The 27,806-nt window shown below is 41.1% G+C and overlaps 1 protein-coding gene across 3 annotated transcripts in view; it reads right to left on the reverse strand.

Moving 5' to 3' along the window:
- LOC111145742 (astrotactin 2) overlaps window positions 1-27,806 on the reverse strand; it is an 867,423-nt gene that overhangs the window by 137,638 nt on the left and 701,979 nt on the right. For all 3 annotated transcript variants that reach the window (XM_022500914.1, XM_022500912.1, XM_022500915.1), the window contains 2 exons: window positions 8,740-8,873; window positions 7,039-7,187 (listed from right to left, as the gene is read on the reverse strand). In XM_022500914.1, coding sequence (XP_022356622.1) covers window positions 7,039-7,187; window positions 8,740-8,873 — 283 coding nt within the window. The remainder of the gene's footprint in view (window positions 1-7,038; window positions 7,188-8,739; window positions 8,874-27,806) is intronic.

Consider the following 27,806-nt stretch of genomic DNA (forward strand, 5'->3'; position numbering starts at 1 on the left):
CCAAAAGGCTGAAACCTATGCCAATTGCTCTGATGAGGCCATGCGGGAGAACCAGACGTCTGTTTTTAATATCGATGACAGATTAGCATGTGGGGAATTTAGTCACCCCCCAAAACAAGCCCCATTTCTGCTCAAAACAACTGGAACAGGAGGCTACTTATGTTTGGCTTTCCCAATAGAGTCCCAGAACCGACAGTGCAATGGCTTCTCTGAAAGAAACAAAGAGAGAGAGCCAAACTCAGGGATGGGGGGCAGGGAAGGAGACAGAGAGGGAGAGTGAGCATTTCAACAGCTAGTTCAAAAGGATGTTGAACAGATGGCAGCAATAAAGTGTGTGCACTTGTGTGTGTGCGAGAGAGAGTGAAAGTGAGAAAGAGAGAGAACAAGTATGTATGCATGGAGATCTGTACACACACACACTTGTGAGCCTGCAAATAAATAAACAATTCCAGCCCTGGACTCAGCTATTGGCAAAAATCCAGATATCAAAGGAGAAAACCCACATTTCCCCTTTCTGGCCTCACCTGGCCAAATCTGTGAGTAATCCTCACTCTCTATCCAAAACAAGTCTTAAATACTTTGCTATTTTCTTCCTAACATTTAATTTTCCTTTCATTTTTTTTAAATTCATGGAAATGAGAAGTGACTAAAATTTATTAGTACCTATACTTTCCCAAGAACTATGCTATATTTGACCCTCAAGGCAACTTGTTAAGTGAGTGTTCTCTCTCCCATTCCATGGATAAGGAAACTGAGAACTAGAAAAGATTATGACTACCCCTAGATCTCTCCGTGCTGAGTGGTGGAAACTGAAATCACAAGTCATGGTTTTTCAAAGCCCATATTCCCTCATTAGACTTACAACTTCTAAGATAAAACTCAATCAAGTGAACAGATTATTTATTTATCTGGACTGTATTTCCTTGTTTCAGAGAGAGAGAGAGAGAGAGAGAGAGAGAGAGAAAGAAAGCAGGGGGAGGGGCAGAGGGAGAAGAAGAGAATCTCAAGCAGGTTCCTGGTGAGCATGGAGCCTACTGATCCCATGGACACGAGATCACTACCTGAGCCAAAATCAAGAATCGGGCACCCAACCAACTGAGCTGCCCAGGTACCCCTGTGCTGAAATACTTAAATATGGGCTGAGTGAACTTTTCAGATGGCTGAGACATGGTAAAGATGGTATAGAGGCAAAAATAAATAAATACATTTAGAAATGTGGTTTTTGCTTCAGATAGATACCCCTAATCATCCATAGCCTCAGTTGATCATCATACTTTCCAGAAGTCTTATGATGTATTCAGCTAGCCTGTAGGGCTACATAAGGCTCTCTTAGGTCACACAGCACTTAAGGAGCTAATGTCATAGTTGTACACTTAAGATAACTATATTTATATATCTATATACTTATATATACAAATGTAGATTTCAATAGCTACCCATAGACCAATTCATTCAACTTTGAAAATCTATGTATGTCAGGCCTTATGGGAGGATTGCAAGTCCTAAAGACACAAGAGTCATTGCCCTTTAAAACTGCCCTTTAAAAAATTTAAGCATTGAGCAGGGGAAAGAATGAAAGTCAAGTCATACAAGAAAGGATTACAATCTGTAAAGATGGAGTGGGCTATGTCATCACCTTCAAACTTTTGAAAGAAGAAGAAAAAGAGGTGATATCTGTATGGGTGACCTCAGTACATTACTTAAAAATACGTAAATTTTATCTCTATTAAAAAAATAAAAAAGGTAATGCTTGGATCAGAGCTCTGGTTCCTGGGTAATCAAGAGAAACAAGAGGAAATCAAGAGGATTTCCGTTTCTGTATTAGATGGAGAAACAGGGACTAGATTAATTTCTCCAACTGCCTAGACAAAGAAATTAACAAAGAAAAGAGAATAGTACTTAAAAAAAAAAAAAAGTTCATACTGGAATTCAGGCAACAAAGGGCAGAGATGCTGGAAGATGGGAAACAAATTATGTGAGCCCTAAAATTTCCCCAGATTATTGCTTTTAAAGGGTTTCCAGGTCATGGTGCAGAGAGAGGGATATTATATATATATATACTCATGTACAATTCTCTACACTGGGAAGACAAGAGTTCTCAGTCTGGAGAGACCACAATGACTGTAGGGATAGAAGAATGAAGAAGACAGAGCTACACAAAGAGAAAATTGAAGAGATCTGTGGAGGGTCCTATTTCTATATTCAGCACAGTACAGACTGATGAATGTAAGTGAGGAAACTACCACCTCAAGAGGATTAGATGGAACAGTGCCAAGGGCTCATGCAGGGGCCAAAAATAGTGCCTGTTCCTACCAGTCATACTGGAAAATCTCATAATTCACAGACCATTGTGTGGAGCACATAGAAAGGTCTAGCCTCAGTAGTAGGAAATAATTAGCCCTAGACTAAACATTGCTCTGGCTCCACCTAACAAATCTTAGAAGTGAGACCCAAAAGAATAAAACTATTTCCAAGAAACTTAACTGTGTCCCAGAACAGAGTTCAAAAATATTTATAGGGATACAAAAATACCCAGCACCCAACAAGGAAAAAAATCAAAATGTCTGGCATTCAGTCAAAAATTACCTGGCATATAAAGAAGCAGGAAAATGCAATCCATAATGAGGAGAGAAACCAATCCATTTAAACCGACCCAGACTTACAATTAGCATATAAAGACATTGAAACGCTTCTGACTCCATTCCATATGTCAAAAATGTTAAGGTATGTGATATATTAACAAGACCCAAATTGAACTTCTAAAGATGAAAGTTATAGTGTCTGACATGAAAAATGCACCAGATGGGGTTAACAACAGGTTAGACTTTGCAGAAGGTACTGAAGACATAGTGCTAGAAACTATCCAAAATGAAACAAAGAAAGAAGAAATAATTAGAAAAAATAAAAAAAGAATCACTTCACATGGGCAAAAATACATGTAATTGGAATCACTGAAGGAGAAGAAGGATGGTCAGGAAGAAAAAAATATAGATATATATTTTAAATAATGGCCCCGAATTTCCAAATATGATAGAATTACAAATCCATACAACCAAGAAACTCAATGAGCCTCAAGCACAAGAAAAGAATACAATTGCTCAAAATTGATATTAAACAGAAGATCTCAGAAGGAGCCACAGGACAAAAATGGTATGTATGTACAGGGGAACAAAGATAGGAATAAAGCAGACTGTTCTCAATGCAAACCATGCAACCAAGACAGAGGAGCAATACTTTTAAATTACTAAAAGAAAAGTCTGTCAAGTTAGAATTCTGTACCCAGCAATAACTTCTAAAAGCAAAAGCTGAAAGAATCAATCACTAATAGATCTGAAATACAAGAAATAGAAAAAGACATCCTTCAGACAGGACAATGAAATCACATGAAAATAGGTATGTGAAGCAATAATGAGCAGCAAAAATGGTAACTACCTGAGTAAATACATAAAATTACTTTTCTTAAAAAGTAAAATTAATTTTCTTAAAAAATAAAATATTTTTATTAAACATCTTTTAAAATATAATTTATTATTTAGGGAAAAACAGTAACAGAATTATGAAACACACACACACACACACACACACACACACACATATATATAATGCAAAATGTATGATAATACAGTAAAGGCTAGGAGGAGAGAAATAAAAGTATACTATTATAAGGTTCCCATACTATAAAGTGGTATAATAGCTTTAAAGGTATACTGTAATAAGTTGGATATGTATATGTAAACACTAAACCAACCACTAAAATAAAATTTAAAACATTCATAGTTAATAAGTCAACAAAAGAGATAAAATGGAATCGTAAAAACACTCAATCCAAAAAAAAAAAAGAAAAAAAGGGAATAAAGAAAGATGGGACAACAGAAAACAAGTAGCAAGACGATAAACTTCTATTGACTACAAAAATAACACATTAAATATGAACAGTCTAAATATAGTTCAAGTTAAAGGTAATAATGTCAGACAGGATTTTAAAAAAGAATTAAAAAGATCTACATATATGTTGGCTATAAGAAATACATTTTAAATATAAAGACACAAATAATGTAAAAGTAAAAGAATGGAAAACGTTAGAACCATCTAACGCTAATCTGAAGAAAGCTGGAGTAGTTGTATCAATAACAAGACAGATTTTAGAGCAAATAACAAGGATCCAGACAAAATTTTCACAGTAATAAAGGGATCAATTCATCAAGGGGATCTAGTGATTCTAAATATTTGTGCCCTTAATAACAGAGCTTCAAAATACATGGAGTAAGAACTGATAGACCTATATGAAGAAACAGGTAAATCCGTAATTATTGCCAGGGTTTCAATACCACTCTCTCAAGTATTCATACAACAAAACAGAAAATCAGAAAGCGTTTAGAAGACTTGAGAAACATAACCAGTTTGATCTGGTTGGCATTTATATTAATATCCCATTCACAAATAGAAGAATATACGTTCTCTTAAAATGAACAGGCCAGATTCAGGCCCATAAAAGCAATCTCAATAGATTAAAAATGATTAAAGTCATAAAAATTAAGTTCTTTGACATTGTGAAATCAAACCAAAATGCAAAAACAAAAAGATCTCTGTAAAATTCCCAAATATTTGGAAAATAAGTACCGTTAAATAAATTACAGTAAAGAACCCATAAATCAAAGAATAAAACAAAAGGGGAATTAAAACGTATTTTGAACTGAATGAAAATGAAAACGAAAACTTAACTTATCAAACATAGGTAAACCACTAAAGCAGTAGTTAAGGGGAATACTTATATTACAAGAAAAATGTCAAATAAACAACTTCACCTACTACCTTAAAAAAGAGGAGTGAACTAAATCCAAAGTCGGCCAAAGAAAAGAAATAACAAAGATCCCAACAGAACTCAGTGAAACAGAAAACAATAGTGAAAACTGATGAAATGAAAGTTGATTGGTTTGAAAAGGTAAATAAATTACATAACCTTCTAGTCAGATCAGTCAGAAAATAAAAGAAAGATAAGGTAAACTACCAAAATCCAGAATGAGACAGCGATATCACTATACTTTCCAAAGACATTAAAAGAATAATTAAAGAATGTTACAACTTCTTGCCAGTAAATTCTGTAACTTATATGAAATTGGCAAATTACTTCAAACATACAAGCCTCGACCTGAATAACTCTATATCTAATCAGACAATTAAACTGGTAGTTAAAACCTTCTTACAGGGAAAACTCTAAACCCAGATTATTTTACTGGTGAATTCTACTAAATAATTAAGGAAGAAATATTGTTAATTCTACCCAAATTCTTTTAGAAAACAGAAAAGGGGGGAAATATTTTGCTTTATTACAATTTACTTTCTGTGGCCAGAACTGACCCTGATAATGAAAACAGATGAAACTATCACAAGAAAACTACAGATCAGAATCTCTCACAAACACAGATGCAAAAATTCTAAACAAAATTTTAACACATCACATCCAACAATGTATTAAAAAGATAATGCATCATGACCACATGGGATTTATTTACTCTGGGAATGTAAGTTTTTTTATCATTTGGAAATCGATCAATGCAATTTGTCATATTTTTAATGCAATTTATCATATTAAACAAAGAAACATAAATTGTATGATCATTTCAATAGACTCAGAAAATTCAAAATCCATTTCTAATTAAAACAAAACAAAAATCTCTCAGCAAACATTCAGTCTTTCATCATTGAGTATGATGGTACCTAAAGAACGAGCACTGTGCTGGGAGTAGAACCTGATTGTAAAGCCTGGCTTTACCAGATACTGGTTGTAGGACTTTGGGAAAGTCACACACCTCTTTCGGACTCACTTACTTGATCTCTAAAACCAGGCGAAGTTAGAAATTTGCAGAGCGAAGTTAGAAAAATAACGGCACTTGTTCCTTCGCCCCTCATTCCCCATAATCAATTTCAACAACTATCCATACAGACAAATACTTCCACAGAACAAAGGTTTCTGGGTAAGGGATTTTATATTACAGCACCTGGGTGAAGCACAAAAAGTAGGAAAACCTATGGTAAGCAGGTTAAGAAAGACAGATCCACTATCCTAACCTCCCTGTGAAAGGAGAGAGAAGTGTGTGCCTGACTTCCCTAGAAACCCTGTAGCTGCCCTGTTCCAGCACCGGGCCAACTCCCTTGGATATAGGTGGCTCCCAGCAGATTCTTAAGATGCTAGGCCCCCAGCTAGGACCACCAGCTATCAAGGCTCCAGAAGCTTCCATGGCACCAGGCTCCCATGAACTCAGGCTCCCAAACCGTCAAGGTGCCTGCCAGTTCCAACAGGCCCAGGGGTTGTCCCTGTGGCCCGGGCTCCCCTTGGCCCCAGCACCAGGCTGACAACCACAGACCCAGATTCCCAGGCTGCCTTAAAGCAACACCAGCCCCCACAGAGCCCAGCTCCAGGACGACATAGCTTCTTGGCTATGTCCAACATTCAGAACTTCTCTCAGACATTCTCCTCAGGGAGAGCCCTCAGGAGTTACAACCTAGCAGAGCTCTCTTAAAAGTCCCTTTTCTTGTCTTTTCCAGTGTGCCTGAATCATTTCCAAATCCCTCTTCCTCAGCACTGAATACAAAACCGTCTCACTAGAGATAATAGGTCTCACTCTCACTAGAAAAGGCAATTCCTTCATTTTCTTGACTTCAGTCCTAGAGAGAATATATTTCAGACTCAGGTATTCAAATATGTGACATGTAGGCCTTTCCAAGCAGAAAAGGTTAAATCCTCTTCTGAATTAACTAACCCTTTGATATAGGACTTTGAGGGTTGAACTCAGACAATCGGAAAGTTTTTCAGTTACAATTTACTCTCATTCCCTACTGAAAATCATAAACAAACAAACAAACAAACAAACAAGAACCCCACAGGCCTGGGCATCAGGTGGCAATCACTAAACAATGAAACCTCAAATGCCTTCCCATGTCAGATGAGAGTAAGTCTCCAAAGGCATTTGGAAAATCCATTTCTCTCCTCTGCCACACTATCCCAACAAAATGGGAAGTCACGGGTTTCCTACTTACCTGTGTAGAGGTCCGTATCTGTGTACTCATCCACTTTCTTGTGCTGCAGAATATAGTCCGAGACCTTGGTCCCAATTGCTGGTTGAACGTCCACCCACTCCAAGGAGACGACTGTGCTGGATGGCTCTACTGTTGGGGACAGACGAAGCCTAGAAAGGGTGACAGGGAAGGCTGGTCACCTTGTTTCTGGTCCTGGTTCTCCAGCAGTACAGTCTGCTCCCCCAAAGAGTCTGCATGTCTCAAGATGAAAAGCACAGGATTCAGGCTCAAGTCCTGTTTTGACCCACCAACAAGACTTTGTATGGACCCTGGCAATTCATTACACCTCTTTCAGCCTCCCCTTCCCTGTCCATAAAGCAGGGTTGAGAACAGCTACCTTTCAGGATCAATGTGGGATCCAATAAATTAATCCAAGCCCACAATACATGCTCACAGAAGACTGATTAACTTTCCACTTGTCTAAACCGTATTCTGAGCAGTGCTTCATCATCAATTAAATTGACGATGCCTTCAAACACAGTAGCCTTAACCCTCTTGTCATTCTTTCCAATCCAATAGATCAGTCATCTCTTTAATATCCTTAAATCAATACTTCCTCAGAGAGGGTAGGAGTCCCAGAAAATCCTTTTACATGCTAAGACAGAGCAGAATGATTGAAGGTTATAACTGGAAAGATGCTTCGAGGCTGGGAAGTGCAATCACCTCATTTCAAAGATGGGAAAGTAAGGCCCAGAAAAGGAAAATTATTTGCAAAAAATCACCCAGCAAGTTGGGGACAGAACCATGATGGTAGTAATTTTGCTTATACTCAGCCCAGATTCCTTTTCTCTTTCCACTATGCAATATAGTACCTCTTCAAGAACTATCTTACAGTGTAATCTCCCCAACACACACACAGAGGGGTGTTAAAGGACTCTGGTCCCTCCATATTGGCTCCTGCCTCACTCTCCTATGCTCCTCACAGCATTTTCTGTCTTAAACCTGCTCCATCAGTCAAGATGGCCTCCTTTAGCAGCCTCAAATGGTCAATTTACCACGTCAGGGCTTTCACATGTGCTCTTCCATTTGCCTGAACCACGACTGGTGCCATTTGTCATCTGGAAAACTACTCCCATTTAGGTCTTTTCAGAGAGACTTCCCTAACTCCCTCCCTTCCAACAAACACACCAACTCCCATTCTTCTCTCTTCTAACACTTCTATTTTTCTTTCATATTTTTATCAACTTTTAAAACTGTATCATTTTTTTCCTGTTTTTGCTTTGATAGCTGTCCCCTCACTAAACGGTCAACTCCCCAAGTGCACAGACTATCTTGTTCACTGATGAATTCCCAGTGTCTGACACATAGCAGGTGTTCAAAAATTATGTGTTCAAGGAATGAATAAATGAAATGACATTTCTTTGAAAAGGTTCTATGCTCTCTTTTTCTCAGTGGCCCCAATTTCCACCAGTACTCAGTGCCCAGTAAACCCTTTCTGAACAGATGAGTGAAGAAGTAAACATAAACCCAGGGCATCACTTAAAAAAGCTGATTTCTATTCCGCCAAAACTTCCTGCTTTCTCAAAGAGGTAGGTTCCAGAGACTTCAGGGATCTGGTCACACGCTCTGGAAACAGAAGCAAGCCATGGCCTGGGCTGGAAGGATAGAACTCTGAGTCCATGGAAAGGGGTGGCCAAAGGAAGAGGGACCATACATACGTACACGGGCTGCGGGAGGGGGCTGCAGTTGGGGAGCCCACTGGCATCAAAGGCGCTGAGGTCACATCTGCACCAGTCATCGATTACATCCCCTTTCCCCGAGCACCAGTAGGAGCTCATCAGTGCACTCTTGAAGGCCTGGAATAAAGGAGGGCAGAAGAGATGATGATGACCATGGTGAAGATATTCAGAGTGAAGGTCCCAGCGACCACGACAGCAGCTGACCCAAACTTCACAGCGATCCACCTAGGCACAGGACACCATCTCCTGCCCAAACACCTAACACTCTACCACCAGGTTCTCCCATTCTGGACCATTCTCTCCCCAGTAGCCGGAATGATCATTGAGGCAGGATGGCAGCAGCAGCAATGACTGAAAACCTCCTCTGGGGCCTGGTACTCTCCCTGAATTAACTTAATCTTCTCCACTCCCGTGCGATAGATATTATCATTATTATTATCATCATTTCCCATTCTACCAATTAAGGCACATGGAGGTTAACTGGCCTGAGGGTCACAACCAGTAAAGTGATGGTGCTGGGATCTGAGGAAAGCAGTGTGGCTCCAGAAACTCCCTCAAACTCTTTTTTTTTTTAAATTGAAGTATAATTAACAGTGTCCTAGTAGTCTCCAGTGTACAATATGAGTATTCAATGGTTCTATATACTAGTCCATGCTTTCATACCAAGTGTAGTGACTGCCTCTTGCTGTGCTGACCACACGCCTCCCGGCATAGAAACCTTCAGAGGTTCCCCATGGCTCCCAGAATAAAGTCTAAGGTCCTTACTTGAGCTCCTGACTGCTTCTACAGCATCATTGGTCACCACTCTAATTTTTCCTTGCATGTCACCCTCCACCCTCATGCAACCACTAACATTCCCACCAACAGTAAATTCCTGCTTATGGAAACTGTGCTCTAAATTAGGACAACAGATGCTTCTGTAAAGGGCCAGATAGCAAATAATTTTGGCTTTGTGGCCAGGTAGTCTCTGCCACAGTTACTTAGCTCTGCCCTTGTAGCATGAAAGCAACATAGATAATACTTCAGATGAATGGGCATGATTGGGTTCTGACAAAACTTTATTTACAAAGACAGGAAGCAGGCTAAGTTTGGTCTAGGTCCACCGTTTGCTGACTCTTGCTCTAAATGATGATCAACGTTCCATTAATTGCTTTTTTCATTAAGTTCAGTTAGCCACTGTATAGTACATTATTAGTTTTTGATGTAGTGTTCAATGATTCATTAGTTGCATGTAACACCCATCACAACACATGCCCTCCGTAATACCTATGCCCAGCTACCCCATCCCCCTACCAAAAACAAAACAAAAAAACCCTAACATTCTATATAATTGCAATGTGTCTCATTGTCTTTAAAAAAAAAAAAAAAAATCTCTTCTCCCTGCTGGAATATTCCCTGCCTCCCTTTCTTATACTCCATTTCGCTCTCCTGGTCTTAAATAATACATGCCTTTGGTCCAGGAATCCAACACCTTGAGTTCCTTAAGCCTTGAACAACACTCCTCTCCTGGACACCATAACACACTAGACCACACCTACTATCCCATTCCCTTGCCTCATTCAACAGATTCTGCTCACACCAAGGGTACAGGCCATGCCTTATTCCAGCAAGTATTCTCAGAGGACTTGGCACAAATATCCAGTCAATATTTACTGAATAAATAAATGGACACTGAAAAACATTATTAGGCTCACTTTCGGGTTCAGGTGTGCGTCATGCTTTAGTCACTCCATTTATGCTGATGTTCAAGGCACTGGGATTCAGAATGTTTGACAAACCTTTTTTTAAACTTAGGGACTTTAGAGAATATTGATCTCTTACCCCTTTATCAGATAACAAACCTTATGTCCTTTCTTTTTCTTTTATACTTATTGCTGTGTACTATTTATTTTTTTTTTAAGATTTTATTTATTTCTTTGACAGAGATCACAAGTAGGCAGAGCAGCAGGCAGAGAGAAAGAGGAGGAAGCAGGCTTCCCGCTGAGCAGAGAGCCCGATGCAGGGCTCGATCCAAGGACCCTGGGATCATGACCTGAGCCGAAGGCAGAGGCTTCAACCCACTGAGCCACCCAGATGCCCCGCTGTGTACATTTTAAATGAGAGTTTCATACTGCCTATATCCAAGGACACCTGGTTAGCCAGGTGTCACTTTTTCCCTCTTCCATTGTCAAGTCTCAGGTATAACACATTTGTGTCAAGTGGGTCTGGGATCAACATCCTTAGCTACCCAAAACACAGATGTAGGGGGAGGTGTGTATCAAGAACGCTGTTATAGCAACGCACCCAGCCATCTTGCAAATCTCTTGCTTCAGTAATGTTTGGGCAGATATGCAATGATGTGGAATGAACTAGAGGGTATTATGCTAAGTGAAATAAGTCAATCAGAGAAAGACAATTATCATATGATCCCTCCGATATGAGGAATTTGAGAGACAGGACAGGGGGTCGTAGTGGGTAGGGAGAGAAAAAATGAAACAAGATGGGACCAGGGAGGGAGATAAACCACAAGAGACTCTAAATCTTGGGAAACAAACTGAGGGTTGTGGGCCGGGGAGGTGGAGGTGGGGGAGAGGGTGGCTGGGTTATGAACACTGGGGAGGGTATGTGCTATGGTGAGTGCTGTGAAATGTATAAGCCTGATGAATCAGACCTGTACCCCTGGGGGAAATAATACATCCTATATGTTAATTTTTTTTAAATGTGGAAAAAAAAAAGTGGGCAGAACAGACCCAAGGACACCCCTCCTTCCAGCCTTTGACCACCCTTCAGCCTCTTCCAGTCACAACCTTCAGAACCATCTGCTCAGCCACCCTCTATCTCCAGGACCAGCCAACACTGTATTCTGAGCTTAGCTCCTCATTGCCGGTCAAATACAAGTTTCTAGACTCGTCAGTTACTGCATCAACGTGCAGGCTGCCATGAACTACCTGGTCAACCTGCGTCTGTGGGCCTCCGACACCTACCTCCCTCTGGGCTTCTCTTTCCACCTCGACGATGTGGCTCTGGAGGGTGTGGGCCACTTCTGTGAGTTCACTGAGGAGAAACGCAAAGGCACCAAGCATCTCTTGAAGGTGCAAAGCCAGCCCGGCAGCTGCGTCCTCCTCCAAAACATTCAAAAGCCTTCCCAGGATGAGTGGAGTAAAACTCTAGATGCCGCAGAAGCCATGGTGGTTCTGGAGAAGACCCTGAACCAGGCCCTTTTGGAGTGGAACGCCTGCGTTCTGCCCAAGAGGCCCCCAGCTCTGGGACTTCCTGGTGAACCACTTCCCAGATAAGGTGAAACTCATCCAGAAGATGGAGACCACCTGACTCACCTTGTGGTTCTGCTGCCCCGCCCCTCCCCCAGAGGGCTGGGCTCCTATCTCTTTGAAAGGCTCACCCACAAGCACAACTAGAAGCCTCTGGAGCCCTGCAGCCTTGGAGGACCCTCCATGGCACTTCGCCCCCCGCTGCACCCCCCTCCCCCGCAGGAGCTCCACTCTATGCCTCAACCTGTGGTTACTCTCCCTGTGGCCATCAGGCACCTTTTTAACCACCCCAGATCCCTTTCCCAAACTGTGGGCCAAAAGGAAACAGGAAAGGTTTTTAGAGGAAAAAAACAAAAGAGAATGCTATTGCGTGAGCCTTCACCACTTTTCTCGCATCCGGCTCTCTGCTCAGCAGGGAGCCTGCTTCCTCCTCTCTCTCTGCCTGCCTCTCTGCCTACTTGTGATCTCTGGCAAATAAATAAATAAAATCTTTTAAAAAAAAAGAATTATAATAAAAGTTAAGGTTCATGAAGCACCTATTACAGAGTGTAGATGCTTTAAGGGCATTAAAAAATTAAATTAAAAATCATGGTCTTCATTTACAGGTAAGAACTAGGAATTAGAGCAGTGAAACAATTTTCCCCAGATGGCACAGAAATCCAAGTATTGGAAGCAGAATCCCAACCCAGGTCTCGGTGACTCACAAACACGGGCCTTTTCTGTTTAACCATGTGAGGCCGTGGGGTAGACCCCAAGCAAGGTTGCCAGATTCTGTAAATATAAATACAGGAGGCCTAGTTAAAATCAAATTTCAAGTGAACAAGTTTTTTTTTTTGGATCCCAGGACCCTGAGATCATGACCTGAGACGAAGGCAGAGGCTCAAACCACTGAGCCACCCAGGCGCCCCAAGATTTTTTTTTTTTTTTTAATTTAAGTACATCTCTTTCAGTGTTGGCATAAAGTATGTAGGCCAGAGTCTGGCACAGAGTCATAGCACTATTCCTACCACAAGCCAGAACCTATGTTGGAAACAAACGTCTGTTATTCAGCACTGGGTGGGGGTCCCATGAGCACAGACACCAAAGGGATCGCATGAGGTTATGCTGACTGATGGACCTTCCTCTCCCTCCACTTGCAGGTTCCCCTTTACTAAAACTAACGTGCAAAATGGCTCATGGCTTAAGATTCTGTAACATCTGCAGGCATCACTAAGGGCTTAATAATACTATGTTGGTGAAATCCAGGGCCGTGGGTGAAAGTGACCCAGATGGTAAGAGACCGCTTTGACTCTAGCAAGGAGAGGAGAGAGAACATCCTGTTTTGTTTGTGTATGTGCTTTTGTTTTTGTGTGAGTGTGTGTTTTGTAATCAATAGTCGCTTGAGCTTGTGGAAAACAAAACAGGAAATCTCTCTGGACTCTGTGAGTTTCACCATCCTAGCTGCTCTTGGGAAGAAATCCTGCCTGGGAGTCTCCACATCTACTGGCTCTTTCCCAGACCAAGAGGAACAGAATGGGGACTGGTGCAATGGCCAGGCAAACCCTGGAGAGAGCACAAACACACCCTGATAAAAGGCCTACATCAAAGCAGGGGCCCTGGCTAGGCGGCAGAAGCCAGCATTGTGTCACTTGTGTCACGGCAGGATCACTCTTTCCTTCTGTCTCCAGCCCTTGCAACATCCCATCCCGAATCCAATTAGATCCCAGGGGAGGAGAAGCATAGAATGTTCCAGCTCCAAGGGACTCTGTAAATCATCTAATCTAATCCACTGGACAGATCAGAGACAGTGGCTCAGAAAGACTCATGGGCTGGCCCAAGGTGAGAGAGCAACTTTGTGATGAAATGATTCTATTCCTCCATTTAATCCTAAAATTACCCTTGGAGATGGATGTCCGATCCCCATTCACAAGTGAGAGTGGAAGAAGAGCGACTTGAACCGAAGTCCATCTGAATCCTGGCACCCTGGACCTTCCCGGTCACACAGGAATAATAAATGCCAAGATTTCATCCAAAACATCCTTTTCAGCTGGTCTGTTTGGATCACGTGCTCATGTGTTTTTTGTGCGTGTCCATGAGTGCATATGCCTGTGTGTGTGTGTGTGTGTGTATGTGTGTGTGTGTGTGTGTGTGTGTGTGTGTGTGTGTGTTCTCAGAGGAAAATGAAACCTTACACTGGAGGCATTGTTGACTTCTGGCTTTGGAGTCCGTGAAGGGACTTAAGAAACAAATGCTGTACTTAAACAAGGGTAAGGACTACATTTGCATGACCATTGGTTTTCATAACAAAGAAATGCCTCCAACTTCTTGCTAATTAGCTAGCAAACCAAAGTGGTCAGGAGGAGAAAACAGCCACAAAAATGTTAAGCAATCAAAATAAACTAGGATTTATTTCTGACTGGATGGTTACTTCCCTATTTGAACTTGCCTAGTTTAAATTATTGATTTACTCCTTTCTTTAAGCCTTAGTTTCTCCATCTGTAAAATGAGGACGCGGAAGATGTATTTTTTTTTTTAAGATTTTATTTATTTATTTGTCAGACAGAGATCACAATTAGCCAGAGAGAAAGGGGGGAAGCAGGCTCCCTGCTGAGCAGAGAGCCCCATGTGGGGCTCCATCCCAGGACCCTGGGACCATGACCTGATCTGAAGGCAGAGGCTTTAAACCACTGAACCACCCAGGCACCCTTTTGAAAGTTTAGTGAATCTCACTAAACATTCACTGATCTTTCCACTCCACACCAACTGCAGTCTAGATGCTAAGAAATGAGATGAACAAGATGGCAGCAGCTAACTTCAAAGGGCTCACAGTTTAATGGTGAAGACACAAATAATCACCATGATTATTGTTCAAATGCTATGAAATAATACACACAGGTGGTTGTGGGAATACCGAGGAAGGGGTTCTTCCAGCTCTGAAATTCTGACAATGTCTTCAGAATGTTAAATTTAATACTCCTGTATTTGATTAAGAGAGTTGGGACCATCTATATAGAATGTCACTAAACCCGCAAATTAAATTCCATACTCCCATACTTACAATGCCTTAATTTTTACACTAAAAATCAGACTCAGAGGCTGACTCCAAGTCTGTTATTTTTGATATTGAAATGATTCTGGTCTGTCTGACCAAAAAGATGCCCTAAAGTCTTCATTCAAAGCTTAATGGATTTCGTTATTTCCACGGTGCCATTAGGGTTGGTCTCACAGGCTGTTCAACCCTCTTCTCTAGGCAATTGTCATAGCCTCTGGACTGGCCTTCGAGCTCCAATGTCACCTTTTCCAGACCCTCCTTTCCCAGCTTTCTGAAACATCAATACTGATTCTACCCTCTTTCTCCGCCTCCTTCAAAGTCCCACCTCCTTCTGGTTAAAGCCTCTGCTTCTTAATCTGACATTCAAAATCCTTTGTTGTTCAGCACTTGGCTCCTCTCTAAGGAGAGGAGTGGAACCCCCCACTGTACCCACTCTAGGGTCCGGTACATACTAAGCCTTCTCTTATGCTGTGCTTTTGTTCTAAAATGCCCTTTCCCCATTTTTTGCTCCTTGCTGAATTTGAGGAACCTGTCGACCAGGACCCTGCCACACTTGAGAAATGTTGTCTCTACCACCACTCAATTTTTGCCCATTTCACATTTCCTTGTGATTTGCTTATTTCTGTGTCCTTCTTGATTCTTATACTGTGAACTCCTCCAGTCCGAGGTAATGTATTTGACTAATATCTGTGCCCCCAGCACTAAGCAAAAGAGCAACACATAGTAGGGTCCCAAAAATATGAGTTGAATTCCATAGATATGTAATAGGATGCTCTGCCAGGTATTAAAATTATACACTTGCCACCGTTTTTCTTTTCTAGCAAAAAAGATGACAGAAATGCAACTGGTCACCATAAAAAGACTAAATGTCCATGAAGCCCCTGAAGGTACATTGGGGTGGGATATGGAGGTAGAATCTCTTCTGAAGACATATATAATTACTGCTTGAAGGAGGGTAGGTGGAAAGCTTTTTGCCAGGGATGCTTGGGTCTCAATAAGAATCTCTTGGGTCTCTAGAGAAAGATGAGAGGAAGAGAGATGGGCCTCGCTGACATCCCAGCTTTGTAGGGAGACTAATTCCTGAGCCCATGCCATACGTGTGATCGGTCCGAAGGGACTAGGATTGATGACCATAGGAAGGACTGAAGAGGACACCATGGCAGTGTTTATGTGGAGGCAGAACTAATGGTCTCCAGCTCAGTGTGGACCTCTGGGATAGATCCTACCTGGGTCATTTGCCATCCAGTCATCAGCACACTCCCAAGCAGTGGCTGTAGGAGATATCAACCACTCATTTCCCTGGTAGTTACAGGAGTTGGAGGCCAGGGACTGGCCTATTCTTTGAGAACAGAACCAGTCTATTGGTGTGCCCTGACCTTGAGGAGATTAGCTGGTCATTTTGTCGGAAACCAGTGACTGCATAATTAAGCAGTCAGAACACATTTGGGGAAAGAAATGAATCATGTTAGTTGACTTCAGTCTCAAACAGAGGAGGAAGGCAGGGATAGTGACTTTAAAACATGACCCCAGATATCTCTGACATTTCCATCATCATGAAGTGATCTAAGTTCTCTCCCCTTGGGTCCAGGCTCTACAACTGCAACCAAGAGAAGTACTACTGCTTCAATTTCTGGCCCCAAGCCTTAAGAAACTGGCAGCTTCCCCATCATGTCTCTGGGGATACTCACTCTTGGAGCCCAACCACCATGCTGTGAGGAAGCCCAGACCACATGGACAGACCACATAAAGGTATTCCAGCCAAGAGACCTAACAGTCCCCAGCCAACATTCAGGGTCATCTGTTGGATACGTGAGCACAGAAGCATTTAAGATAACTCCAGCCGTAGCCACCAACTGATTGCAACCACATGAGAGACCCAGGTAAGAACTATGAAGCTCAACCCATAGAACCATTAGAGAGACTAATAAAGTGATCACTGTTGTTTTAAGCCAACAATTTCTGGGATTACATGGAAATAAGTTACTGGGACAGAAGGTAATTCACCTCTGAACAATCCTGAAACATTGCTTAGAGGAGGTAGGAACTGGGGAAGAGCCCAGCAAAGGGATTTAGTAAACCTTAGATTACATACATATCTCAGGAGCTAGAGGGCTCATGACGTGCATACACACATACACAATGTCACAGATCTCCGATATATCAGATCAGGAAGAGCCCTGAAAGGTGATACTAACCTTCACAATTTTGCAGACTAAGAGGCCCAAAGAGGGGAAGAGGCTTGTCCAAATTTACATCACAAGAATCTGGCAGAAAATAAATCAAGTTTTTCGTATCAATAACATTCACTATATGAGACTGCCTTCCTTTGGACGTCGTTTCAAGCCACTAATTGCTATGCTGCTGGACAGGAAACAACCTTAATAACAATACTTACTGAGAACGTACTAAGCACTTTAATACACGTTATCTCATTTCATCTTACTGTTACCTTATGAGGCAGATTCTGTTACCATTCCCATTTTACAGATGAAGAAACTGAGATTCAAAGGGTACAATAGCCTATTCGAAGTCGCTGGCTATAAAGTGGTAGAACAACTTGATTTCAGGTTATTGGATCCTGAAGCCCAGTCTCTCAGTCTTGACCATAATGAGCAAGCAATATTCTCAGCAACTAGAGGTTGTAGTTAGTACTTAACATTTACTGAGCGCTTACTATAAGCCCAGCACCGTTACACTTTCCATGTGTTACTCCTCACAGTAACTCTATGTATATTAGATATATCAGCTCATTTAATTTTCCCAACAACCTGTGACATTCCACTTTACATTCCTGCCCAAGGACATAGGGTTGATCAGTGACACAGTCAGTATTTGCACCCGGGAAGTCTAGCTCTAGAGCCTGTGCCTCCAAAGACACCTTTGATGGACACAACCCATGCTTTTTAATGTTATTTATACCTGATTCCCTCCACCTTTGGTGTAGATTGTGATCTCTCACTGGATCCATGGGAATAGACCAATGAAAATGCCATATGTAATTTCCATTTTCGTCAGTCAAATGTCAGCAATGTTTTATGGTTTAATGTAATAGGAGCCACAGGAATGAATACAATTCCACGGGAGGTGGATATAGAGCAGGAAAAAAGTCTAAGACAGCAGAATCCCAGGGACCCTCACTTTTCTGAGTAACTTGCTATGTGACCTCAGTAAGTTATTTACCTTCTCTGGGCCTTCCTGTCACCTGGAATGTCTTCAGCTTGTAGATCAGAGGAAATTGTGCATGTTGGGGAGGGGGGGCATGGGAACTCTTTGTACTTTATGCCCCATTTTGCTAGGAACCTAAAACTGACCAAAAGAAAATAAAGCCTATATTTAAAACCTCCTGCCAGCTAACATGCTTTCTGTAAAAGAGGTCTCACAGACTTTGAGCATGCCATGAGTGGCTTCTGAAGAAAGAGCAGTGTAGCATGAAGGGTCAAGACGCCTATTAAGCATATCCTTATTCTAGCCTGGTGCTAGGGCATCCGTCTGTTAGCTCTCATAAGCCTCTCAACAACGTGTACCTGCTGTATGCGGCTCTTACTGTCTGCAGTGATCCTTACAGATGAGCCAGTGTAGAGTCAGAGAAAAGATGGCAGCCCAGCGTCCCCCAGATAGAACACAATAGAGCAGAGTCTCTAACTCTAAATCCCAAGCTTTGGCCCCTGACTTCCCCTGTCCCATGCATCATTTTCACCTGCTAAGTCAGATAGCTCTATGCACAAGGCCACACAGTGAAGGGACGCTAACTGGCAAGGACCCATTTCCTATATGAGAAATTGTGCAGCTCAATGTATGGCTCCATAAATCACAGAAATGACACTTAATTTCCCCTGTCAGGGTAACCTTCTCTTTTCAAGCCTTCTCCCCTGAATGATGAGAGCCCAACAGAACAGCTTGTTCATCTGGGTGATGGGGGAAGACATTTGAAGGCAGCCAAACCCCCCTCTTGCCACACTATTTCTGCTAATGAAAAAATATTAGAAAAATAAGTAGACACCCCACTGAGATGCTTCTGCATGGGGCATTGTCAGCTGTCTGTTTCTCACGATGTACAGAGACAAGATGATAAGGTTACATGATCCTCAAGAAAGGAGCTGTTTTTCTTGTCAGGTCACCGCATATTTCAGTTCTCATCCATCTCATCTAGATGATGAAGTGCTAGGTTTCAAGGTTTCAATGCAAGAAAAATAACAGGAAGCATTTTTGAGCAATACCTATATGCCAGACACAGTGCTCATTGTTTGCCAGGCAGAGAAGCATTTTATCGGTACCGCAATGCCATGATTTGGGCTCTCCTATCACTCTCCTTATACAGAGGACGAGACTGAGGCCACAGGGAGTTTGGGCTCCTTTCCTTTGTGACATAGTCAGTATCCGCCAAAGCAAAATTCAAACTCAAGCTCCTCCCATGCCTAAATGCATCACCACTATGAGCGAATTTAATCCTCAGACAAGCCCATATATTACATTGTGCTGTCTCCATGAAACCTTTGAAAAGGTTGAAACTTAAAAAAGTTTGGGTCACGTATGACTGAGGGATTTGAACAACGTCACAAACCTAGGATAATTCAGAGTTAGGATTCAAACACCAGACTGATTTCCAAGACTGAATGTCTCTTTTCTGCCCCATTTTTCCTAAAGACTTAAGATAGGTGGGGCTTGAGGTGCCTGGCATAGTCTCAGAACAAGCCAGGGTGAATGGTGAACCTTGTTCTGTTCAGTCCTAAATCCTTACTGGCCCAAACAACACTCCAAAGTGTGTTTCTAGGAATATGAATTCAATGGGATGTTAAATGATTTTAAAGTTAAAAAAAAGTGGGGGGGAGTGTTTAGAGAGGTGGTCTTTATGGTCAAATAACTTGGAAAAGACTAGATTAAAAAAAAAGTAGATTACTCTACATAGAACTTTCCAGAGCCATTCATATACTAATGGTCAATGGGAGACCCTAAGAAATGCAAAAAACATAGCATTTCCCAAACATCTGTGTCCGTGGAATTATTTTCCCCCCACGTGGCATCTGGGGATCTGATGCTTGGCAGAATCTTCTCCATATTGTGCTCCTCTAGATTCTAGGCTGGACACAATGCTCTGTGCCAAGAGCTACTCAGGAAAGAGAGCTCATCCCAGCTCTGTCAGTAACTGTGAAACTTTGGCCAAGGCTGTCTTCCTCTCAGGGACTTAGCTATCTTGTCTATAAAATAAGGGTGTTGAATATTTTTATTGCAGAGGCTCTAACCTTCTGGCAACACTATGAGTGCTAGAAGTATTTGTAACTCCCACAGATGCTACTCCAACTCCTGCTAACTCTTCCCCAGGCATCCAGCTCAGGTGCTTGCAGACTAGGCCCTGGACCACTGATGACCTGAGCCCCCCCATGATTGGCCTCCTGGCCACAGATTCTGCCACATCCCACTAGGTGGCTAGGAGTCATTTGGAGGTCTTCATGCTGATATCAGGCCCTTCACGACTCTGCTTCTCATTCCAGCATCACCTCTTGCCACCACTATTTTTAGACGCTATTCTCCAGCCGTGCTATCTCACCTTTAGCCATTTATATGCTATTTCCACTCCTGGAATTCTTCCCCCATCCCATAATTTCCCCCAGTGCCTAATCTGTCAAGTCTCAGTTTGGAAACCACCTCCTTGACCCGCCCCCCCAAAGCTGGAATAGAACTCTTCCTTTGTAACGCATCTTCTTCTGCCTCCCCCTACCATAAAACTTATTTTACTGTGCTGAATTTTATTGTCTGTTTCATTGCTTATCTGTCTCTCCTTATAGATTGTGTACAAATTGAGGTTGGAGCCCTCCTGTCTGTTTTGTTTGTTATTTAATCCCTAGCGCCTGACATAGAGCAGGGGCTGTAATTGATTAATCAATTGGTCTATCATAAAATAATGAATGTTAAGAAACTTAATCTTGTTGTATATCTTGTCCCTTTTGGCCTTAGCTTAGAAGATTCCTCTTCTGCCCAGGGCCTTAGGATAACTCTGTGTTTTTAACCTTTTCCATGCTTCTATCACAGGCTAACTTTACTTCTAAGACCAGTCCAGGAGATCTAAGAGCCAAAACTCTCAACTTTTAAAACCCCTCCATATCCTCCTGTAAAATATGGAAGGGTTTTTTTCAGCTTTTCACACAAAACGTAGCAAATACCAGAAGGGACCAGGGCAAAATTACTTTGAAGTATCTTTGTTAAATATTTATGCAAACTGCATATTCTACTCTACAATACACTTGAGTAGGTTTTAATATTGAAACAATGAAATTTTCCCCCCAAAAATGTTTGTCACCTTTGATCTCTGGGCCTCTGCCTTCCGAAATGACCTGAAGTGCTTACCAGAAATTCAGATTCCCAGGCCAAACTTGGCCACACTGAAACAGAATCCTGGGAGAGCTGATCCAGAATCTGATTTCATATACTCCCAGGTGATTCTTATATACTATTAGTTCAAGAATCCCCTATCTCCTTATCTTACGGCTTTGGCTATATCTTGGCATATCATAGTATATCCCCCTGGGTTAAGGTACTCCAGTTTGAGAATAAAAACCTATGGGATTTTATTTTAATAGATATCTTTCAGGTATCAAATACAGCAAACAGTTTGGCAGGCATATTTGAACAAAATAATCCTGTTGCGTTAGCCAAAGGTGGTGGGACCAAAATTCATTACTTGGCCTAAATTGGACCAATTAGGTACTTTTTTTCCCCTAGGAATTAGATTCAAGTGGCTGTTCGTCTGTAAGTGCTTGAACGGGCATGAGATAAAAAGCTAGACTTGGCTATGGGGTCTTGACATCTTAAACTACATTCACAGAGACCAGAACATGTAAGGAGCAGAGAGTAAAAGAAGAGAGAAGCAGAGATGGCAGGCTCTGGAGTTACTGCTGAGAGTGGCTTCCTAGATCTTGGAGTCTCTGTTTGTTCTCTGTTCTTGGGTTACATGAAAAATCAATATATCATTATAGTATTTTCTCCATTTGTTGCTTAGGATGTTTCAGTGGGTTTCTGCTTCTTACCAATAAAAGAGCCTTGACCAAGAGAAGTATAAACATTCTGTTCTTGGCCTGGCATACAGGGCCCTTCCCGCAGAGATGTCCAACAATCCCTCTAGCCTCATGTCCTACCACTGCAGTCTGCCCCAGTCCTATGTACCAGCTACACTAAACCACTTATAACAAGGACCAGACAAGCAGCAAACTTATGTCAGCCTAAAATGCTTTTCCTTCATTCTATGTTTGGTCAAGTCATACTCATACTTTAAGACCCACCACAACTGCAATCTTCTCTGGAAACTCGTTTTTTTATCCCCACCCCCACCCGCCAGAACTGAAGGCTATCATTGCACCTTCGACAACATATCTGCTAGTAAGATACAATATTTTACTGAATTATTGATCTGTATGCCTATTCGCTCCACTGAACTTTTCCTTGCCTTATTTTACCAGAAGCTCCTCGCACCAGACCTGGTGGAGAGTAGGTACTCCATAAATGTTCGTTGCATGACAAAGTGTGGATGAGTGGCGAACTCTGAGAAACAGAAGATTGGGAGCTCTTCAGATGTCTAATCTGTGTTATCCTAGCAGGACTTCTCAGTCACCAGGGCAATAGATTCGCTTACATTGTTCTAAACTATCTCCAGATCATTTGTCCTGCCTGTCACTGAGCTGATAGCAGTTGTGAAAGTGATGAATAGCAGACCAATTATGAGCAACAGGAAACATCAGTTATAACTCCAGGGAGAAGACGCAGCCATATCAGTAGCCTCATCCATCTAATAATGAGTCATCTTCCCAAGGCATCTTGCCTTGTGACCTTGAACTGCCAAGGGCTTCTTAGTCTTGTACAAATCCAAGTTCTTCAGAGAACGGCTCCGCCTCTTAGCCTGTCTCCTACAAAGTGTTGCTCCTGGCCCACTTAGTCTTAGAAGGGAAAACCTGGATGGAACTCACACTTTTCCTAAGGGAAGCTTTTAGCCAAGGCTCCCAGCCCCACCCAACAGGCAAGACCTGTCTTCTAAGGCCTGCTGTCCTTTAACAGATAGTAACTCCTCTCCCCTGTGGTGAGAACATCTGGAGATGAGAGGCGGGTGGGAAGGTTTCAATTGGAAGATTTGTCCAAAATTGTGGAGTTTATGTCGCTAAATGTTAGCTTAAGTTAATGGTGAGAAAAGGACTGCAAAGTTTCCCTTCTGTGGCCACTGGTGACCTCATTTCTCCAGTACGCCCATTTTCCCTTAGGAGGCATCTGAAGGAGGTAGTCGCCCCAGCTGATGAGGCCTCCATTTTTGGGCATGTGGGTGGGGGCAGGGAAAGAAAGTCAGAGGACAGGAGGGGGACATGCTTAGTCTAGACTCAAACTAAGCCCATCTTTGTCTTTGAAAGGGAGACTTAGAAATTTAGCTGGGGGAGTTATGAAAAGGGGGATACCTATCCCATTCACTATAGTCACATTTCCATCATGGTATATTGGGACTCTGACGTCTAGATCCCTTAACCTATAAAATGATGTTATACATGCTGGAGGGACAACAGGACATGGAGGTTAAGAGTATGGTCTTTGGAACCAAACCCCTGGGTTCAAATTTTAGTGTTATCACTAAGCAAACTGACGAAGTGACTTCAACTCCCTGTTGCATTTCCACAAGTATAAAGTGGGGGTACATTAATGCCTACAGCAGTAAGGAATGTTTAAGGATCATTTGTAAAGTACCTAAAATGATGCCAGAGCTATACATGTCTCTCTCTACACACACACACACACACACACACACACACACACACACACATATATTTGACAATTATATGAATGTTGATAAAGCCCTAAACTTGGATATTCTCTACATTGAAGCAACATACTTACTGTGAATTATTATTATCTATTATGAACATAGTAAAGTTATTATTTACAATTACTTATAGACAAAAGTTACTCTAGGCACATCTATCCCTAAAATAATTTTTATTTTTTTTAATATTTTTTCCATGGGGAAAAATAAATTACTAGAACCAACTGCCAAAAAGACATTAAGATTATCTTTGCCTTTGGGGAGGTATGCCTTTCCTAGTTTCTGTGAAGTAACTACACGTCTGGTTTTTTAATCAAGGATGTCTGAGGGTAAGGCAATTACTATTAACTGTATACCTACTCTGTGCTGAATGTTTACTCAATGGCAAGTGCAGAAGCAGAAGAGACAAGGAGGAAAAGAAAGAGAAGGAAGGGGAAGTTGAAGATGTAGGAAGAGGAAAGAAGCTGGAACTAACATTGATCAAATTTTTAATCATACTAGGCATTCCTAAAGTGATTTATATACATAACATTAGCTAAGCTAACAATAATTCTACGAGTTAGATCATCCTCAGATTATCGTCATTGAGATTTAGAGTAATTAACTTATATCTCCATAGTATGTGACAAAATAAGAATGTAAGCCTAGGTCTATCTCATTCTTGAACCTTCATTCCTTTGCATCTATCATCTTATGTAGTATCCAGAACCATCCTAGGAAGCAAATCTTCTTATAGACTGGACACTGGAACTCAGGTAGGATAAGCTCCTTGTGCAGTACTATCCAATAGGTAAGCACAAAATCTGAAATTCAAATCTAGATCTAGTTGACTCCAAAACGTGAACCTTCTCAATGACATTTCACTAAAATGCCTAAAATTTCACTGATGTCTGTTTACCCTGAATATAGATAATACCACCTGAATATAAAACACATATTAACTTATATATATATACACACACACATACATACACACACCAATATATACCTACTACGTGAACATATCTATACCTATAGTTTCTCCAGAAGCTTCTCCAGATTCCTTCAAAATAAATATTGGAAAATTTGAGAAAAAACTATGAAAGTAACAATAGGGAGGGATGGGCAGAACATCACTAATGTGTATTCCTCAATCCCAAAGCAGCTACCATGCTTCCTTTTCCTGGCATCCCCTCTATTTTTGAAAGGAAATAATAACTTCTGGTAAAGATTTGGGCTGAGCAAACTAAATTTGAAGGAGTCAGGCCCAAGCTCTTTTAAGAGTAGACTGATGCTTCTAAGAAAGAATTGAGAACAGGGTGTTGGATTGAGTTAACAAGGTCTTTGTTAAATCACTCCATAGCTGTCAGAATGGCTATTATCAAAAAAGGTAAGAAGTAACAAGTGTTGGTGAGGATGGGAAGGAAAGGGAACACTTGTGCACTGTTAATGGGAATGTAAATTGATGTAGTGCCTATGGAAAAAACAGTATAGAGTTTCCCTGAAAAACTAAAAACAGAACTACCACATGAGACAGCAATTTCACTTCTGGGTATTTATCCAAAGAAAGTGAAAACACTAACTCAAAATAGATATGTGCATCCCAATGCTCACTGCAACATTATCTATAATAACGAGATATGGAAACAACCTAAGTGCCCACGATGGGAGAATGGATAAAGATAGTGTAGTGTGTGTGTGTATACAAACACACACATGAATATCGTTTAGCCATAAAAAATAAAATCTTGCCAGACGAACATGGATGGACCTTGAACACATTATGCTAAGTGAAATAAGTCAAGAAAAGAAAGACAAATATCATATGATCTCACTTATATGCAGAATCTTAAGGAAAAAAAGCTCACAGATAAAGAGAGGCTGCTCAGAGGCAAGAGACTGGGGTGGGGAAAATGGATGAAAGAGGTCAAAAAGTAGAAGCATGCAGTTATGAAACACTTAAGTTATGAGAATGCCATGTATAGATTTGTGACTACAGTTAAAAATACTGAATTGTATACCTGAGAGACGCTAAGAGAATAGATCTTAAAAGTTTCAATCACAAAAAAATTTATAACTATGTGATAATGGATGTTCATTATTAACTAGACTTATCATAGTGATCATTTTGCAATGTGCACAAATGTTGAAACATTATGTTGTGTACCTAGAACAATATACTGTTATCCATCTATTACATCTCACTAGAGGAGGATGAGGAGGACGAAGAGGTCTTTGTTGAGTTGTGAGACAAGAACTTCAATTAGGTAGTGGAATAACTTCCAAGAAGCTGAGAAGTGACTAAGAGTTGGAAACAGAGCAGAAGTTTCACCACCAAAGAAAAGTGAAGAAAAAGATAGTGACAGGAAAGACTGTAGAATCCAAGAAAGGTTATTTGATGACACAATAGGTTGGCCTATGTCAAAGTGCAGAGAAAGGAGCCAATGATGAGGCAGTCTCTACAGCCTACATGTTGAAACTACAGGCTATAGAACCTGAGAAACATGTTTAAATCCTGGCTCCAGAACTATTGGCTGTGGGACATTGATAAGAGATTTCTCCTTCTGAACCTCAGTACTTTCACCACTCAGAAGTTATGCTTTGAATGCTTACTATATACATGACACTAAAGACAGAAGCTATTGTGACCAAGACAAATCCAGAAGTCTGGAAGTGAGAGACTTGGATTTTATCCTTAATTCTGTAGGCAATTGAAGCAGCCTCTTGTGTTCTAACTTCTTTCTTCATAAATCATACATCATTACGAAGGACAATAGACATACCAGAGTTCTTTCAGAGGCTAATAACCAAGACGGCTGGGGTAAAGCGGAGTCAGATTTAAGAACAGACTGATTTCATGGAAAGTTATTGAAGGAACGGAGGATGCTTACCAGAACTAAGACCTAAAACATCTCCAAATACCCGAAAAACTGTCACTTAGAACCAGGAGAGAGGACAGATTTTTACTGATCTACTTCCGTGTGCTAAACATTGCTACTAAGTACCTTACCTAGATTATTTTTCATTAATAATTTGTTATTTTAGCTACCTTAGAAACAATTCTATAAAGTAAACATTGTGAAGCCCATTTTACCGGTGAGAAAACAGAATCCTAAAAACCTCAGTAACGTGACAAAAACACAAAGGAATTTTGTACCAAAGCTATTAGAACCCTCATCTCTTTGATTCTTAAGTATATGCTCTGTTCAGTAAGTCAATAGGTAAGTCTCTTTCAGTATAGTTTTGATGAATGGAACTAGAGGCAAGGATAGGAAATATTTAGGAAAGTATTTTTACTCAATAAGCAAAACATTCTAGTAGCAAGTGACCAAGCTGCTTAGGGGTTATTGGGCAAGCTTTACTTGGAATATTCAAATACAGACTCTTGTAGGGTCTGGTAGCAAAGATTTAAGTAATTGACTAGGATAGAACTAGATGCCTGGATAACCCCTTCCACTTCTGAGCCCACCTGTTCTTTCCTTCTCATAAGCATTATTTTGATCATAAAATAAAATAATGAAATGTGGAGAAGGAGAAAGGAAAGGAAGAGAAAGAACAGGACGGGAGGAGAAGACAAGTAAGAACTTGTCTATATTCAGCACTTACCATGTACCAGGCAGAAGGCTAAGTATGTTAGACACCCAATCTCACTAAATATAATAACCTCAGAAGTTAGGTATTATTATTATTAACCCCACCTCACATCCAAGGGAGCTAACGTTCAGAATTCCTTGCCAAAAGTCACATAGGAAACAAAGAGCGGCCAAGACTTGATGACAGATTTGACCAGCATCAAAAACAAACTCTTAACTACTAGATTAGAAAGCTCAAGTTATTCTATTAGATCAACTCAGTCTATGGGTATATCAATACTGGTTGTGGGAGACCGCCAAAAGATCACACCTAGTCAACCTTCTAGACCTAACTACCAAGTTACAAGAAATACAGAAGCAGCAGAATATGTTAGATGATACCATAGGGATTCAGTGAGCAAAATCTAG

This window comes from Enhydra lutris, unplaced genomic scaffold (genome assembly GCF_002288905.1).
Source record: "Enhydra lutris kenyoni isolate GAN:26980312 unplaced genomic scaffold, ASM228890v2 scaffoldscaffold13, whole genome shotgun sequence".
NCBI lineage: Eukaryota > Metazoa > Chordata > Mammalia > Carnivora > Mustelidae > Enhydra > Enhydra lutris.